At 39.1% G+C, this 18,294-nt stretch overlaps 1 protein-coding gene across 6 annotated transcripts in view; it reads right to left on the minus strand.

Moving 5' to 3' along the window:
* The window catches only part of AXDND1 (axonemal dynein light chain domain containing 1), a 94,518-nt gene that overhangs the window by 52,840 nt on the left and 23,384 nt on the right, over positions 1-18,294 (minus strand). For all 6 annotated transcript variants that reach the window (XR_005556029.1, XR_005556030.1, XM_039337172.1 and 3 more), the window contains exons 7-14: positions 17,567-17,623; positions 17,362-17,470; positions 15,517-15,638; positions 15,021-15,161; positions 14,827-14,931; positions 13,903-14,023; positions 5,414-5,515; positions 4,119-4,285 (exon numbers count right to left, since the gene is read on the minus strand). Coding sequence is in view for 4 of the 6 variants with exons in the window: in XM_039337172.1 (XP_039193106.1) it covers positions 4,119-4,285; positions 5,414-5,515; positions 13,903-14,023; positions 14,827-14,931; positions 15,021-15,161; positions 15,517-15,638; positions 17,362-17,470; positions 17,567-17,623 (924 nt within the window). In the remaining 2 variants the exon portion in view is untranslated. The remainder of the gene's footprint in view (positions 1-4,118; positions 4,286-5,413; positions 5,516-13,902; positions 14,024-14,826; positions 14,932-15,020; positions 15,162-15,516; positions 15,639-17,361; positions 17,471-17,566; positions 17,624-18,294) is intronic.

The raw sequence follows: 18,294 nt of genomic DNA on the forward strand, positions 1-18,294 counted from the left end.
ATGGATCCATCTAGCTGGCCAAATGAGATTGGTTGTTCCAGTCTCCTGGATGGGATGCCCAGATTCCCCACTAGTGTTGGGCTAATGAGGCAGCGGGTGCAGCCAGAGTCTATTAAGGCTTTCACCTTCACAGCTTCGGGCATGGGGGGGATTAATATAGTCACTGTTTTGAAGATGGGTGTGATGCGTCCACTTACCAGGGGTTCGCCTTCCGAGCTGTCATCTGAGGCATCCACCGTCCCTGTGGTGTAGGCTGGAGTTCTTTCCCCTTGGTGAGCAGAGGTGGGGTTTCTGCAATTTCCATCATTTTCATGGCTGTTTCTTTTGGCTTAGCTGAATACCCTCTGGGTTTGTTGATTGGGGATCTGTCTGGGTTGTGCTGGGGGGCCTTTGAGCGGCATTCTACAGCTCGATGCCCTTCTCTTCCGCACTTGAAACACCCCATTTGCTTCTTGGCTGTATCCGATGATTTCACCGGTTGGTGTGTCAGCTCAGGCGGGGGGCGGCTCCATTGTTTTCTTCGGCGGTGCCTCTTCAATATGTCGATCTCTGCTTCCTCTGCCAAGACGTACCATTCCTCAAGTCCATGTGGGTCCCCTCGGGGCAGGCAAGCATCATATAGATCATAGTTTAGTCCGTCTTTGAAATGGCCAAGGAGGATGTCTTCTGGCCAATTCAGTTTGCTGGCAATGGCCCGGAATTCTTGTGTATACTCGGCCACTGGGCGTTTGCCCTGCCTCATCGTTGTTATTCTTTCACGGGCTTTGCGATCAGCCAGGGGGTCTTCAAATCGTCTTCTCAAAGAGGACATGAAACGGTTGAAGTTACTGAGTTCTGGGGCATTGGAGTCATGCAAGTTCACTACCCAATCCACAGCTGGTCCATCCAGGGCAGATTGCACGATCCGGATGCGGGCTTTGTCGCTGGGAATGTCCTGCCCATATTCCTCCATGTAGCTGAGTACTTGGGTTAGGAAAAACCCCAAGCGTGTTGGCTCCCCTTTGAATTTCACCTCCAACGGTGGACGTCTTGGAATGGATCGGTGCCTCCGTTGTGGGTGGTAGTGTCTTCCGTCCAGATTGCCATCTGTGGTCCGGTAGGGGGTGGGGGCTCCTGGATCAGTAGATGTCCCTGGGGTTGCAGGTTCCACGTCCCCCTCGGTGTCTCTCCCTTTGTGGCTCCAGGAACTGGGGCGGCCGTAGGGCTCAGTATTCTCCTCTCCTAGGAAGCTGAGAGTTCTCTTCATCAGGTCAATAGCTTTCTCTAGGATCCAGTCTGAGTACGGTACCCAGCTTCCTCCCTCTTCACTTGCGTGCAGGGATTTCTCCATCTCCTGCTTCCATTCTGGTTGCTTGGTCCCCCGTCTCAGGGTCACCTTTCTTGATTCCTTTCTCCACTCACTTTTCTTTCCAACGTTCATCGACCAGCGAGGCTTGTGGTCCTGTGTCTCCACCACTTCTTCTCCCGAGGAATCTGACCTCTCAGATCCCAACATCTGGCAAGGTTCCAACTGGGTCAGCGGCTCTCTTTCCAGGGAGTTTTCCCCCTCTCTTGCTCCATTGTCTGACATGGTAAATTTTTTGCAAAATCCCCCGGCAAGGGTCTCCCTTCCAGGTGGATTAATTTTGCAAGTCCTGTCTAATGTAAGGACCCACCCCACTTTGCATCTTAAGAAGACAGAACTCTTGGAATAATTCTTCCAACAGGAATCCTTTATTAAGAGAAAATGGTTGCAGGCATGCTAGACAGGACTTGGGGTTCAAGCTCTCCCATTCAAGGTTTTAAGGGGTTCCCCAGTAGTCCCACCCAATCAACCCCCCTTCCAGTGATAGTTTCAAGTATCACAATTCCACCCCCTTTCTTCTTTCTTCCGTCTGCATGGGGACTTCAGATAACTACATGAAAGGCAACTACCCTCCTTTGGTATGTTAACGCTTCGAGGTTACAATAAACACACATTCAGCATTCAGCTCTTTGAAGTGTAAAGAAGGAAGTGAGGGCCATAAAGCCCCTTTGTTCTCCCCCTTCTCTCCCTCTTATGGCAGAATCCAGAGAAGGCAGAATTGGGAGTTTCTATATTTGATAATTTAAAGATGAAATATAATTGGATTCTGACACCTTCTCTAGATTGGTTTGCCACCCCATATCTTTTATCCTTTGCTTCACAATTTTAAGCTAGATTTAAAAGAGTAGATTCAACAGGCTTGATCTATGTGGATTGAAAATTACTGAAGAATAATGGTGCTAAACCTAGAGGATAGAAATTAAGCTTCAACCAAAGACTTATAGATGCCAGACACACTCTTGATTCAATTTTTCTCATACCTGTCTTTAGTCATAGATGTATGTTTGATACACTGGGCATATCACAGTGAATTATCTGTAGAGTTGCCCTGATGAATTTGGATTATACCCTCTCCATGGAAATGAAACATGAGAGGGGGGGCGCAACCAGAGTCCCATAAAAGAGCTTGGCTAATACCATAGCCTGAAATAGTTTAAGTGTGGCTGGAACATAATATCCATTCTTGGATTGAAAAAAATTTAACAATGGCATTGGCAGATCTTCGTCCAATAACTCTAGCATATTCACAGTGGGCTTTCCTTGAGCCAGTGGCATGTATGACTATTCCTAAATATTTAAAGCTTGTTCAATTTTAAGGCCATTAATGCTTCCATTAATAAATATGGAACTTCAGCCTTTTGGCAAAAGCCATCATCTTGGTTTTCGGCAGCAATGGATCAACATTCGCAGAGTTCTTTTAGGGCTTATTGGTGTTCTGGGAAGAACTCAGCATTGTCTATACAGAACAGCAGAACAGTGCAGAGAGCCCCTAGTTCAGGGAGGATGAAATTTAGATTGTTTAGGACGTCTCACCATATCATTGAAAAGAAGGAGGGGAAATAAATCCTTGTTCTACCTCCTTTTGAGTTTTAAATGGCTTTGAGAGAAATCTGTGGTATTGGTGGAAAAGCCTATGGTCAACTGATAGGGCTTTTTGCTACTCCCATAATTTGGCCCTGGATGCAGAATCAAAAGTTGCCTTAAGATCCATGAAGGCAGCATGAAATGATAACACGCTGTTGGTTGGATTTTTTTTTTTTGAACAAATGCAGTAGACCAATAATTGATGTTTGGTCTACCACAGTGGTTCTTAACCTTTTTGAATGAATCGCCCCCTTGAGCCAATGAAGAAGATGTCATCGCCCCCCTCCCCCAACATAACCTCTCAATCACAACATAGGAAATAATTCTTCAATTTATGCAAACACTTGTTTTGTTTTCTTTAAAATTGTCATAAGGACATATCGATGCAAATAATTTATTTCCTGTCTTTTTCCCATATCATAACTGTGTGAAAAATTTTGATGCCACCCGTCACTTTATTCCCAAACTTCGTGATACATGTATTTCATTATTATCTTATTTATTCAAGACACTTAAATGTAATCACCACTGAAAACAAAATTCAATTGGAAGAAAGTGAAATGCCCGAAAAGAAAAACAGTAACATTTAATGATTGAATTACAATTGAAATTTAAGACGCAAAAAGAAATATAAAAAGGATAGAGGCTGCTGCGCAACGTGCATGAAGATAAGCAATGCATATTCACATATGTACGGCGTTCTGTACTGAAGCTAGCTGGAGAAACATTTGAAAACACAATTCAATCCACTAATAGCGAGCGATCTGATGTTTTTGTACAACAGATATACAGCCATTCACTGTATGAAAAAGTATCAAAAGTCTCCCCAAAACTTCTCGCTCCATCGCCCCCATATCGCCCCCTTTTTGTTCCTTCACCCCCACATCGCCCCTTTTTGTTCCATCGCCCCCCTGAAAAATGAAATCCCCCCATGGGGGGTGATATCACCCAGGTTAAGAACCACTGATCTACCGCACTTGTCTCCACTTTTTCTAGAATCAATCTGCTCTTCCACTATCATATTTCCCCAATCCTGCCAATCCTTAAGTTTATTGTGGAAGTTCTTAGCATGAGGTTTGCTGATTATATTGGGCAGGCTAATCTCTCATCTCTCTTTCCCTTCTTAAAGATTGGAATTATAATTGTCAGGCCATAAAGCAAAGATGAAAGAAACATTGATCAAACTCACAGAACGTGATTTTGGAAGTAATTGAGCCAACCCGCCAAACCATTCTGAATACTTTTTGCCCTTTCTCTTGTAGTTTCTTCAACCTGCTCCACCTGTACATCAATATCTCTCAAAAGCTCCCGGAATTCCTGTGTCCAATGCTGTAGATTAGAAAGATCAATAGAATCCTAAGTATGTTGGAAGAAAAGAAGAGAAAGAATATCATGAGAAAATCATATTATTAAGCCATAAATGTCAAAGCAATCATTTAAAAAGCCATTTTTATGATTTACAACTACATTGTGAACAGATTATTTATTTATGTATTATTGATTTGATTTGATTTGGTGTCACTCAACTTAAAAGCCACTTCAAAATCTTCATAACTCACAGTTCATCCCACTGTGATCGTAGAGTAAATTGGACAGAATTTTGGCTCATAATAGCTCAAATATGGATAAACAATCATTATCATCAGTCTTCAATTTCTAGCTATTTTGCCATTTTATTATGTAATTTATCTATGCAATGTATGTGAGGTGACATAGTCAAGAAAAAGGTTGCTTGAGCAAAATAAAATGAGAGTGTTAAGAAACAATATTAATTGGACTACCCAGCAACTGAAACATTTTCTAGTCTACAGATATTAGATACTAGATGTATACAGGTCACAGTAGCACTTTATACGTACTGATATTTATTATTTAATCCTTAAATAATATCTGATTCATTTATCTACTCTGATATTATGCTAGAAGTGATGTATCTCGATTGGCTTACAATGCAGATAGTTTGATGTGGTTTCATCAAATTTAGTTATTTTTTGGTATCAGAGAGACAAAAGTGCAAGTTGCTGTCCCCTTTCTAATGTTTGAATTTTCACCAGTTAATACTGTACTACTGAAAGGTGCTGAATATACACTACCATTTTCTTCTAGTTAGTACAATAAGCTATATAGATTGGAGAGCATAAGCACAATATCACCTCTTAAAGTTGGTACCATTGGTTCACTATCCTGATTTCATCAAATGACATTTTACAGTAAATAAATAGGGATATTCCTGACTAACAGAGAGTAGAGGGTATACCACATATGGAGCTGTCAAAAAGCTTATCTGCATGCAAAAGCCAATATGCATGTTGATGTAAATCTTATTTATTCAGATGTGTATGCTGCTCTAATCACGAAACTGAGCGTAGGACAAGGAAGCTAACAAACAGAAAGACTTTATTCATGAAGTTTAATTATATTTGATTCATCATAAGTTACATCATTTCCCCCATTAATGAATAATACATCCTCAAGTGGCTATACCTGTGATGCCAATAGCATTAGGAAGTGCCTCATCCCTTTGATCCAAGCCTTTTCACTGTCATACATTCTCCGAGCCAGTATTAGCTTGTTCTTTTCAACTACCTGAAAATACATATTATAAGAAATTGGAAGGAGAAAAATAAGTATAGATGAAGATAATATTATACCCACATAGTCAACAGCATGTTTTTTTAATCAGAAGTTGAAAAGGGATATTCCAAGCAAGTATGCAGAAGATAGCAACTTAGTGAAATAGCATATTTATAGTGCTTATTCAATTATCATAGATTAACTGAATCAGATCAGTTTTAGAATAGAATAGAATAGGAAGAGACCTTGTAGGTCATCTAGTCCAACCCCCTACCCAAGCAGGAGTCCCTACACCATTTCTGACATTTGTCAGTCCAGTCTCTTCTTGAAAGCCTCCAGTGATGAAGCTCCCACAACATCTGAAGGTAAACTGTTCCATTGGTTGATTGTTCTCATTGTCAGAAAATTTCTCCTTATTTCTAGGTTGAATCTCTCCTTGATCAGTTTCCATCTGTTATTCCTTGTATGGCCTTCAGGTGCTTTGGAAAATATGTTGACCCCCTCCTCTCTGTGACAGCCCCTCAAATATTGGAACACTGCTATCATGTCTCCCTTGGTCCTTCTCTTCACTAGACTAGCCATGTCCATTTCCTGTAACTCTTCTTCATATGTTTTAGCCTCCAGTCCCCCAATCATCTTTATTGCTCTTCTCTGCACTTTTTCTAGAGTCTCAACATCTTTTTTATAGTGTGGAGACCAAAGTTGGTTGCAGTATTCTAGGTGTGGTCTTACTAAGGCTTTATAGAGTAGTATTAGTACCTCACATTATCTTGGTTGAACCCCTCTATTAATACAACAGGATTGCATTGGCTTTTTTGGCTGCTGCCGCACACTGTTGGCTCATATTTAATTGATTGTCCACTAGAACTCCAAGATCCCTCTCACAGTTGCTGCTATTAAGCCTGGTTTTACCCAATCTATATGTGTACTTTTGGTTTTTCTTGCCTAAGTGTAAGACTTTACCTTTTTCTACGTTGAATTTCATTTTGTTAGATAGGGCCCAGTGTTCAAGTCTGTCAAGATCCCTCTGGATCTTGAGCATATTGGCTATTCCTGCCAGCTTAGTGTCATCTTCAAATCTATTCCCTCATCTAGGTCGTGTATGAAGATGTTGAAGAGTACTGGGCCTAGGACAGAACCTTGTGGTACTCCACTGCTTACTTCCCTCCATGTAGACATAGTACCATTAAGGACTACTCTTTGAGTGTGATTTGTCAGCCAGTTAAAAATCCATCTGATGGATTTTTCCACTTCCACTTCCGGATCGCGGGATTGGCAGACGGGTGGGGAGAACTTTCTTTCCGCCACCCTGTTTCCCTTCGTCAAGCAACCCTGAATAGGGTCGTAAGTCGCCTTGGAGGGGTGACGACCCTGAGGAGGACCCTCGACAGATCGTGGAAGGATGGCAGCCCTTCCATTTGATCCGAGGCAACTCCTTTGGACCGTCGGAGAAATGATCGGTCATCAACATGGCCGATCACTAAGCCATGCCAGCCAAAAGCCAAAATTACCACCAAGCACAACGAAGCATCGCGGAGGATTTGGGTGAGACCTTTCTTTACCTTTCTTTCACCCTAACTACCTTCCTGTGAAAGCCTCCTGAAATTCTTCCCCGCTTTTAATACAACGGTGTCTGCCTACTCTGGGAAATTAAGCTTTGAAAAGAAAAGAAAAGAATAACTAATCTCAACAACTAAATAACTGGATTTTTATTTTTTGGATACTTTGGGGTTCCAAAAAATTCTTATTATAGAGACCTATCATCTTATCTATCTGTTAAGTTGGAAAAAATATTTTTTTTCTTTCTTTTTAACTGGATAAAAGCCTAACTGGTGTCTGGGAAAAGATTTCATAGCCTACTGGGGACATCTTGTGGTGAAACCTGGTACAGCAACTGAATTTCTTTAACTATGAGGCCTGTTGACTCCCTAGATTTGCCCTTCACATTATCTAAAAAAGATAAGAATTGGAAACAGCTGGGTGATGAAAACAACTTCTAGGAATAGTGGAGGTGGACACTGGCTGACTCTTACTAAACATAGCCTCCACCAAAAGACTATATCTAATCACCATAGAAATGGAGGAACCTTACCCACAACCTAACCACAAACTTATACTCGAAAAAATCCTTGAAGCCACTGAGCTAATGAACTCCAGAGTGAAAGCCAAAGATGTCACCCCAAAACTACAAATTGAACCCCAGACTCCAACTGATGAACTTACAAGCCAAAAAACAACAGAAGAGGAACAAATTAACATCAAAGAGGATTCTATACAACAACACGCACAACTTACTGAGAACTTTGATAATCAAACATTGATTTCAACTAAAGTATCTGTAATTCCAAAAGCAACAGAAACTGATCAACAAACACAATATATTGAGAACTTAGACAATCTAGACAATCAAATAATAATTACAACTCCAGATATGACTTTTTATTCTAGCCAGACGAAATTGGAAGAAGAAGAAGAAGACCAGATTGAACTGATGATAAATATCCCAAACCAAACACAATCAAACTAGGGCAACAACCTAATAACTACAAAGGGGCCAGTTCCTTTGAAAAAATGATAATTGGATGTTCTCTCTTGATTCAAACAACATGTATAGGAATGAAAGGAGACTCATCTGAGGATTTAAAGCAGACATGTCAAACAAGGCCTGGGGGCCAGACGTGGCCCGCAAAGTGGTTTCATGTGGCCCGCGAAGCCATCCTGGAAACAATGAGGTAACGGCCCCCGCTGCCTTGGCCCTGGCCCAGGCCAGCCAGGAGCCAATGTACAATTTTGTGGTGGCCATCTATGCTGAAACGCATTCAGTCTTAGCTCCACAAGGCCGTCTAGAAACAGTGAGGAACCAGCCCCTGCTGCGTCAGCCCCGCTCCCTGGATGCCTGCTGGGGAGGTGTCACCCTTTGTGAGGAATGAAGAAATGGACCATGCCTTGGCGCTTGCCCCGGTCCCACCCCCTTCTCCAGAGACCCTCAGATCTGTCCCACTCCTGCACAGGTCCCCACAGGCACCCTTGACACAAACAATGTAGAACTGGCCATGCCCACCCAGTAGGCCACACCCACTCCATCCACCCAATAGGCCGCACTCACCCTGGCCACACACACACCCCAAGGGCAACCGCAATGCTGATGCGGCCCTCAATGAAATTGAGTTTGACACCCCTGATTTAAAGGCACTGGTATGGAAGCCTGCTTGGCACAAAAAGAAAGCCAGAATTAGATTTAAAAATGGGACATTCCCTTTTTTTCTTTTTCGTTGACTGATGATGGAATAGCTTAAAATTTTACTTAATGGGTTAAGGAGATTTTTTTAGAGATATTGATTTAATATTTAGGACCTAGATTTATAAAGGAAATGAAAATTAACTATCAGATTATAGTTTTGAATTGTAACATGGAAATGGGTTTGTGATAATGAAAGATATTTTATTAGTAAATGAGGAGCTACTAGGACGAGAAATAGAATATACTTGTGAAACAAAGTAAGAATGTAACTTTCTGAACAATATGTGTATTCTAGACATAATTATTTTGTAATGAAATGAGGGAAATTAGGGTTACCCGAAGTTTAAATATTATGGTTATTAAAGGCTAAACTGGAACATGGTAATTGGAATTAAGTAAAACTTAAAAACAGGACTTGGATATGTATAAATAAAATAATATTGATAAATGTATTGATTAATTGAGTTATATCTAGAAATGTATTAACTTGAATATGATATAATAATTAAGGAAAATAGAGAGGGAACCTTTAATGATGTAACCTGAGATATGCACGAATGATTTTGTTATTGGACTATTGATTACCCTATCACCATACTGCTTCCTAAATACCTGGATGTAAAAGTTGAAAAATAAAACTTGTTATAAAAAAAATCCATCTGATGGTGATGCTGTCTATCCCACTTTTTTTAAGCTTTCCAAAAAGTAGGTTGGCAGCAGTAAGTTTGGCAACAAGTTTCTTAGTAAAAGAACCATAAATTGCATGTATTCTCTTTGCAATGGCATTCTCTCACCTTGTACAGGAATATCCTATCTGCTGTAACCAATTTTAAGCCAACATTTTAAAATTATTTCTTTCTCTCTTCTATCTGCAGGATTCAAGATTGCTGTTGGGAATGATGACAGCCAGAAAAAGCACCTTGAGATTCAGTACCTGTTTGCCTTACTTTTGGCTGCAGTGACCACAGTGAAACACTTCCTATCAGTGAGACATTATTTTATTCAAATAATATAATTTCAACACATTTTTGGACTTGCAGAGTTTTTGTCTAAACCACTTTATCTTCGATATGTTTATGTCAGTATTTCAGGCTGACTCTTTTCTATACAATAAACCAATCATTTAGCTAACATAAATCACAATTTTTTTTCCACAGTAACACTCATGAAAGATTGAAGGTGAAATATATCTTTCTTCCAAGATCTCTCCATGAATGGTACTGGAATCTCAGATGTGAAGGCTGACCTGTAAATCAAATAATACAATGTTTCCCTTCTTTCCTTTCCTTAGTATGACATTTTTATGAGATAACAATCTGCTTCCTTTTTCTGTTGCAGATATTGCGTTAATGCTATCTGCAATGTGCCACAACTACTGAGAAACAGATTGGGGAGCATAATTTCATGAAGGCCCGCCTTCAGAATGGTGCAAGTTCAAGCTCTAATGTGGCTAAGTGAAAATTTGTTCAGACTTAGAATTTGGGTTTCAGTCAAATCTACACCTTTCCTCCAACCTTCATTGATTATTCAGTTGTCCAGACGGAAAAGCAAAGTATCTTTGAACAGAATGGCTAGCAAGTCCATTCATATCTCTTTATTTCCAGAACCCACTCTATTCTGATACCTTTTAATAAAGTTTCACTTTGTGACAGTTTTTGGTTTGTTTCTTGGAAACAACCAACACTCAGCAGCAAGAATGCTCTATGTACAAAAATGGAAAGATGCTTTATTTCTCGCAATGGATGATTGGCTGCAAAAAAGCTGATGGAATTAGCAGAGATGGCTAAACTGACTGCTTTAATTAAAGAAAAGAATACAGCTAACTTTGTTTCTACTTGGAAATCGCTTTTGGACTTTGTGGTTGAGGTGAGAAAAAAATGAAATTTTGAGTTTAGATTTTGCTTTGTTGTTGCAGAAATGGCTAGTACGTATTACTATGTAAAAGCAAAAAGTTGAGGTAGTATGTTATTACCTTGTTTTACTGCACTAAAAAGAGTAGAAAGTCAATGCTTTTCTTTCATTTTCCCCTTTTCCTCTACACTTTTTCTTCTTCCCCTTTTCCTCCCTTACTTTGAAATTATTTTCATTTTTCTTTATATTTTACATTTTGATAAACTTATAAAAAATTTAAATACTCAGAAAGAACCAACATACATGGACCCAAAAAAGTATTCTTTGTTTAGAATTGGATACTGGTGCTTGAGACAACAGACCTGTTTATCTAACCCCCCTGAAATAATTGAGCTGCCTTTTGAAGCCATGTATTTCATTTGGGATTAATTATCTTTCTCATCTCACAAATTATACAATATTATTTTTCAAACTCAGTTCCAAAGTAATTTATTTGTCATATTTAAGCACTGCCTATCTCCCTCACAGAGGGACTCTGAGGGGAATCATATGTTCTTTGCCTGTTTTAATTATGTACAGATTAATATCTGTCAATTCCCATGTGTTTGTTCTATCATATTGTGGGAAGTCAGCCCCCCCCCCAGAGAAAGAAATGTTTTTGGAAATATTTAAAAGGCAGAATAGATTTCTCTAAAGGATTTTAAAAGCAGAAACCAACCTCGCCCCCAAGTCTCTCTGTCCCAAACAGAAACCAAGTCTGTAGAATTGCAGATGTGATAAGCTTGTCAGAAAGACTGGAGCCAGGAAACTGGGATTAGGAAGAAAGATCCTTAGAATCAACAATCCCTCACACCAAAAATCTAAGAGTCATCAGCCATAGCCCCAGGGAAGCAGGATTGGCCTTTGGAACATAATAGGATTAACCCACCACCATCAGAATACCAGAAAGGCAGACTCAGGTCAAAGTTCATGCCACAGGAACAACTCCAAACAAAAGACTCAAGGTATAAAAACCCACTCCCTACATGTGCTCTCTCTCTTTTCTGCCAGAGCCATCTTTCTGTCTGGCTCTCCTCTTCAATAAACTGCAACCTTCTTTCTAAAGCAGTCGCCATGTTGTTTATTTCTGGCTTGGAAGGAACCATAATGAAGACTTTTCCTTCAACAATGTCTTATGCTACGGATCAAAAAATTAGGGAGAGAAGTAGTTTCAAAATAGCTAATATTATCCAAATATTTGATAATTGTCACATATACTGTATAGTTTGGCTACAGACTCAAATGACAAGGAAAGAAATAAAAATACTGAACTCTTCTGAGGTTTCTGCCGCTTAAACCATCACATGAGTTCAGCAGTCAGCAAAGTTAACTGTTCTGTTATGAAAGCATTTGAGGCAAGAAAGGATATAGCTTTCTAGAGTGGGACAAAAACCTATTCAACATAACCAACCAATTAAACAATCAACTGTCTACCTATGCCAGTGGTTCTCAACCTGTGGGTCACGACCCCATTTGGCGTCGAACGACCATTTCACAGGGGTCGCCAAACAACGCAGTCCGCCATTTTTTTCCCCCTTTTCCTTAGCTGTGCTACTCCCTTTTATTCTATTGGCTTTTGAAAGCCAATAGAATAGACTCTCTTGAATAGAGTCTAATTCTATTGGCTTTCAACAACCAATAGGAATTGTCCAGGCTGTCTCTGCCCTTCTGAGCCCGCCAAAAGTCCCATTCTGCAAACAGTGCTGCACCAGTTGAGTAGTCCTCGACTTACGACCGGTTGAGTAGTCCTCGACTTACGACCGGTTGGGGGGTCGCGGCATTAAAAAGGTTGAGAACCACTGACCTATGCCATTCTTTCAAAATCCCCAGAAGTAAAAGATGCCTGTATATATTGTATTATTTACAGAATTGTAATAAATCTTTACAGGTAAATAATTTTTGATGCATAACATTATTTTTTTTTAGGTTTTGCTTCCTCATCACCCCCTCCCCCCAGAATACTTGTTTGTGCTACACTTAAGGTGGGAATGGAGAGCATCACACATTACTGTATCAACAATGTTATAAACACTAAAAATAATTGCCTGTGAAATTTAATCACAGATACATTGCATTTCAAGACACAACAGAAGGCTAACTAAATGGGAAAAAAATTCTGTTTGCTCCAAAGCAAATGTGATTTCTTCCATCCATCTTTGCACCTAACATTAACAAATAATTTTGGATTGCTGTATGGTCAAAAATGCACATACTTTGCAGAGCACAATGCTTTTGATTGTTCCTTTCTAATGTTGATTAAAATGGTGTGTGTATATATAGCTGAGACCTTAAGGGAAGGTTTGCTGATATATTAAAATAATACAAATTTATTTTTACATTTTAGTTAGAGAGAGCTGAGCTAGAAACACTTAGAAATAGTTACTTTTAAATATATATTAAAATGTAATATGTCCTTTTTTATCTCATTGTAAAGTGGAAATCTATAGTTGTTCTAAGGGTAAATGAAATACACATTTATAACTAATTTTATACACTCAAAAAGTATATGTCATGCCCCTGCAGGGTTTGCCACTGACCGGGTGTGTGTGTCTTGTTAGCGACCAGAGCGATGGCAGCAGCAGCTTCTTCAGTGGCAAGCTGGGCAGTGATTCCTCTGAGGGCCAGGGAGCCAGACGCTGCGCAGAGCTCAGCTGGGAGGCGGTAGCCATCTGGAGGCCGGGAGCCAGTTGCTGCCTGACAGACATGCTGGATAATGGCTGCTGGCCGGGACTTCCGGTTTTGTTGGCTCACCTGTTGGGCAGTCCGCCGAACAGCTGATCGGCGAGAAAAACGGCGGGGGATTTGAAATGGCTACAGCCCATGGCTTGCCTTGCTGCCACAGAACTGAGCCCTGAATAGGCTGCTTGCTGGGGGAAGAGGAACTCTGCTGTGGGTTGGGTGCTCATGCTTGTCGCTCCGGGTGGTGGTTAGGTGGGCAGAGGGCGGGTCCGTGTGGGGCACGATATCCATCTATTTAGAGCGCAGGAAGGCAGTAGCTCCCAGCGCTGACTTTGTTTTTGCGATTGCTGGTTAACGCTTCATAAGCCAAAGTGTGCCTTTATTTTCTCAGCCTTAGTAAACCAGGTTTTCCTTGATCCCAAAGTGGGTTTGGGACCTTTGACATCATAAATAAAAAAAGAATAAATGAGAAAAACTACTAATTAGATTTCAAGAATTTACAGGCAAAAGTACTAAAAGGAATTACATTAAGAAGAAATTACTGTACTTTATCATATGCTAGCGCACTTTTATCTGTTTCATCAGATACCTTTAAGGCTATATCATATGTGGCACTGCTCCACAGTTCTTTTTCTAGCGTTAACTGATGAATCTGAGCCTCCAGTCTTGCCCTCTGCAATTCGTACAGCTCACGATATTCATCTAAAAGACTAAAGGACATGAGAAAGTGATATAAAACACACTCCACAATTTACCTCATTAATGTTCCATTTATTATTTACAGAATATTCATAACAAATATTTTTATGTAATCTAAGAATAATAAATAATTTTACTGAACTTGTGTTCCACCTCACTCTTAATGACTCTGAGGGTTTCAGAACAATCAAAGCATAGAAATTACAATAAATCTAATAAATGGCAATATGTTAAAAAAAAAAAAGATGGCTAGAATGACAGACCAGATTTAAAACCTGATCAGATCATGAAGTAAAAGACACAAACAATGAATATAATCAAAATCATTATTTGCTGCATTTGCAATCATTATTTGCTAAATCATGAGTTTTAGTCAGATTTTCACAATTCTGGAAGAATCATCTGGTTGAGAGACATCCAAGAAAAGATTTGTATTTACTTTCACAAATCAGAACCAGAAAAGGTCTGAAGACTGAAACAAGAGCTGCACTGGCCAAGTATACATTTTACTCATGCTGTATTATATAAAGAAATCAAACATTTCTAAGCCTTTTCCAAGAACTGATTGGCTGTTAGCTTAGGAATCCTTAGCATTAGTTGTAGAAGTGTACCCTTGACACCAAGAGAGGCCACTGAAGAAGTTTGAAAACAGTTACTGATCTTTCAAAGTCCACTTTTTATTGCTCTTGCACAATTTGCACAGATTTCTGAATGTTTTCCAATTATATTATCCCACTCTTCACTCAGAAATACTGTTCCCCAGTCTCAAATTCTACAAGGATTAACACTGCCATCAACATAACAAGAGACTCACTTCGCATTCATCTCTGACTCCTTTACTGCTTTTGCCAGCTCCTTGTAGGCTTTTTCGGCTTCACAGGTGGTTTTATGATCATGTTCTCGGATAGTATTTAGTTCCCTGTAGTAAGGACAGATATATTCAGAGACTTTCAACCATCACGGTTTTTGTTCACAAAATGAAACTGAAGCAATGATCCAGATCTAGACCTTGTCAGCTGTCCTATAGCTTGCTTGAAATGGAATAACTCATCAGTAATGTGTTTATCCATTACTCTCTGTGCCATCATTTCTTTGTAGAGATTCCTCATCTGTCTAGGAATTCGTTCTAGCAATTCCACATATCTTTGTCTGTAAGAAACAAGTAAAAGGAGAAAAATATCTACTTTTCTTGACCATATCTGCATATAATTTAAAAGGAGGCTTATTTTTACAAAGACTGGGAAATTACTAATAGAGAAGGAACATTTGTACATAAAACTAGACAGGACTAGGTTATTTAAAAAATCAAGAGAAGTTTAGATGATACAATGGAACTCATGTATCTTTTATGACATTCCTCCCCATTGATAACTAGAAAGGGTATAGTTGTAGGCTTTGACTTACACACTTCAGAATTAATCCTATACCGATAATCAGAAGACTTATAAAGCTGTCATATTTGGTTGTGAATAATTTTAAGATTTTGGATTATATACCTCCATACCTAAGTTTAGAGAGGAGTTCTCCTCGCTCTGCACAATCCACACTGACTTGTCGAATGATTTCATGAAACACAATATTGTAGATGTTCTGTTCCACCTTTATCACCTCCAGGAGATTGTGCATCTTGGGAAAGATATGTGGAAACCATGAAGATTTTTGCAGAACTAGGTATAAAATGGGTATCTACCCTTTAAATGGATTAAGAAGACATGTCAAACTCGCAACGTCACATGATGTCATGCGACGTATTGGAACTTTTTCCCCATTGCCGGCAATGGGGTGGGCACGGTTTCGTCGTGACGCACCCGGCCCACGGGCCGGCAGTTTGACACCCCTGGGTTAGGAGAAAGAAAATAAAAACTTTGAAATATATTTAACATGTTAATATCATTTTTATTCTAGTTGGATGATTGTTGAATTATTCATAGAAGAGATCCTACTGATAGTGCCACTCTCAACTATTCAATGTTATGGCTGAATAGTCAGAATATCCCAAAGAACTACATCTGAAATTTTTTAAAAGAGATTTTGACCTTTAATTTTAATGAAGGGTATTGCATACTGTACTTTGGGTAAAACTCAGCTGATTGTTTCTCAATTGCCCATTTCTCCAGGGAAAAGAGAAATACAGACCAACCAAAGTCTGCATTAGTCAGTGCATTGGATTTAACTATACCCATCAAGAAAAAAAATATTGCAGAGAGGAGAAAATTGAAACAATAGGAAGTCATGGCCCATAATTTTATTTTAAAAATGCTAAGATAGTTGTTCTCCCAAACACAGCATACATTAACATGCTATCTTTTCATCTAATAACATTCTTTGATTTTTCTGTTAAAACCAGCAACCAGAAGAGCAATCTTCATTAACCTAATGAATTCCCAAAATATGATTAATTGCAGAAAAAAAATATAGGGACATGTTATTTAGATATTGTTATTTAATCATGCTGCTAATTTAAAATGATAATCAGATATAGACAATACAGATTTATACATAGCTAAATATAATTCAGCACCACTGAACACTTGTCTGGGACTACAAAACAATTATGGAAGTCAGTTTCCTTTGCTTAAGGAGTTAGAATTTTAGTTTTCTTTAGACTAGACAAGGGGTCAGGCCTCTTACATATCAAAAACTCTTGACAATCTTTGGCATTTATTATTAATAGTTTATTCCATTTTTCTGTTAAAATATATGAAATGCAATGTATCATCACCACTATAAATTCATAATTGAACAATGCAATGAGATATGGCATATCAAACTAATACTGCAAGATTAGGATTTTGCCTTTAAAAGTTGACCTACTAACACAACCTATTTAAGTACAGAACACCTGCTCTACCATTATTTGCAGATTTCCTTCTGGCCTAGATAAACTTTTATACTAATCACATAAAAAGAAAGAAAAAGTTTATATAGGTAGTCCTTGACTTACAATCACAAGAAGGACCAAAAATTCATTGTTAAGTGGCATGGTCATTAAGTGAGGCAACACATGACTGCACCCAGTTTCACAATCTTTTTTGCTACAGCTTCTAAGTAAGACACCAAATTACTGCAACTTGCGATTTTCCCCGATGTCTTCCCTATTGCATAATTATAGCAAGCAGGGTGGGAAAGTCACAAATGGCGATCATGTGACCATGGCATGCTGTTCCTCCATAAATATGTGATGGTTTCCAAATGCCCAAGCCAAGTGACCCACAGGGACACTGCGATGATCGTAAATGTGAGGACCGGTCAAAAGTTACATTTTCAGTGTGGTTGTGATTTCAAACAGTTGCTTAATGCATGGTCACAAGTCTAACTACAGCTGCAGAAGTATCAGGAAAATTATTACCTGCGAAAGCCCTGCTACACCAACATTCTCATCATTTGTTCCAGCCTTTTCCAGCAGAGTATCCATCACTTTCATCAGCTGGAGAACTTCCAGCCTCCCAACGGGCTTCCTAATAAAGCAGAGGAGAAGAAATTGCCCAATAATTTTTATATCACACAAAACTGAAGAATTTTGAATGTAAGTACAGTATACAAGTGCTACTTACATAGATGGAAAAACCCGCAGCCTGTTTTCCTCATCTTCAAGCAGAGCTGTATATTTACTGCAGGAAGTAAAAATCGGTGAAACTGCTTGATGAAGGTTTTTACTGCAGGATTAATAGCATGTTTATTTTAAATATTTTTGATACTATATAACTAGAACATTATGCTAAATGAAGTCAAATGCATTTGTAGTGCAATTTGTCCCAGACCTATATTAAAAGCCCACCCATTTGCAAGGAGGCTAGTACAGAACTAAGAACATATGTCCATGTAAAAAAATCATTTGTTTTCCTATATTTTGAAAGTAGTATGATAATATTCTCCAGGATATCAAAAATGAACTGAAAACAAAACAAAAATAATGAAATAACAGAATAACAGAATAAGAGTCAGAAGGGACTTTGGAAGTCTTCTAGTCCAACCTCTGCTCAGGCAGGATATCCTATATCATTTCAGACAAATGGTTGTCCAATCTCTTCTTTAAAACCTCCAGTGATGGAGCACCCACAACTTCTGGAGGCAGGTTGTTCCACACTGATTAATTGTTGTGTCAGGAAATTTCTCCTGAAATTGCTTCTCTCCTTGGTTAGTTTCCATCTGTTGCTTCTGGATAGTAGTATACTTTTAATGACATGTAAAAAGTTAAAACAATCAAATTCTATAATAAGCAGCTAAATGCAAGTGCCCTTTGGAGGGCTTTGTATTGAGAAGAATGAAAGCCTGTAACATG

This window comes from Crotalus tigris, unplaced genomic scaffold (genome assembly GCF_016545835.1).
Source record: "Crotalus tigris isolate CLP2741 ecotype Arizona unplaced genomic scaffold, ASM1654583v1 scf7180000017668.6805642782:7212621, whole genome shotgun sequence".
Lineage (NCBI taxonomy): Eukaryota > Metazoa > Chordata > Lepidosauria > Squamata > Viperidae > Crotalus > Crotalus tigris.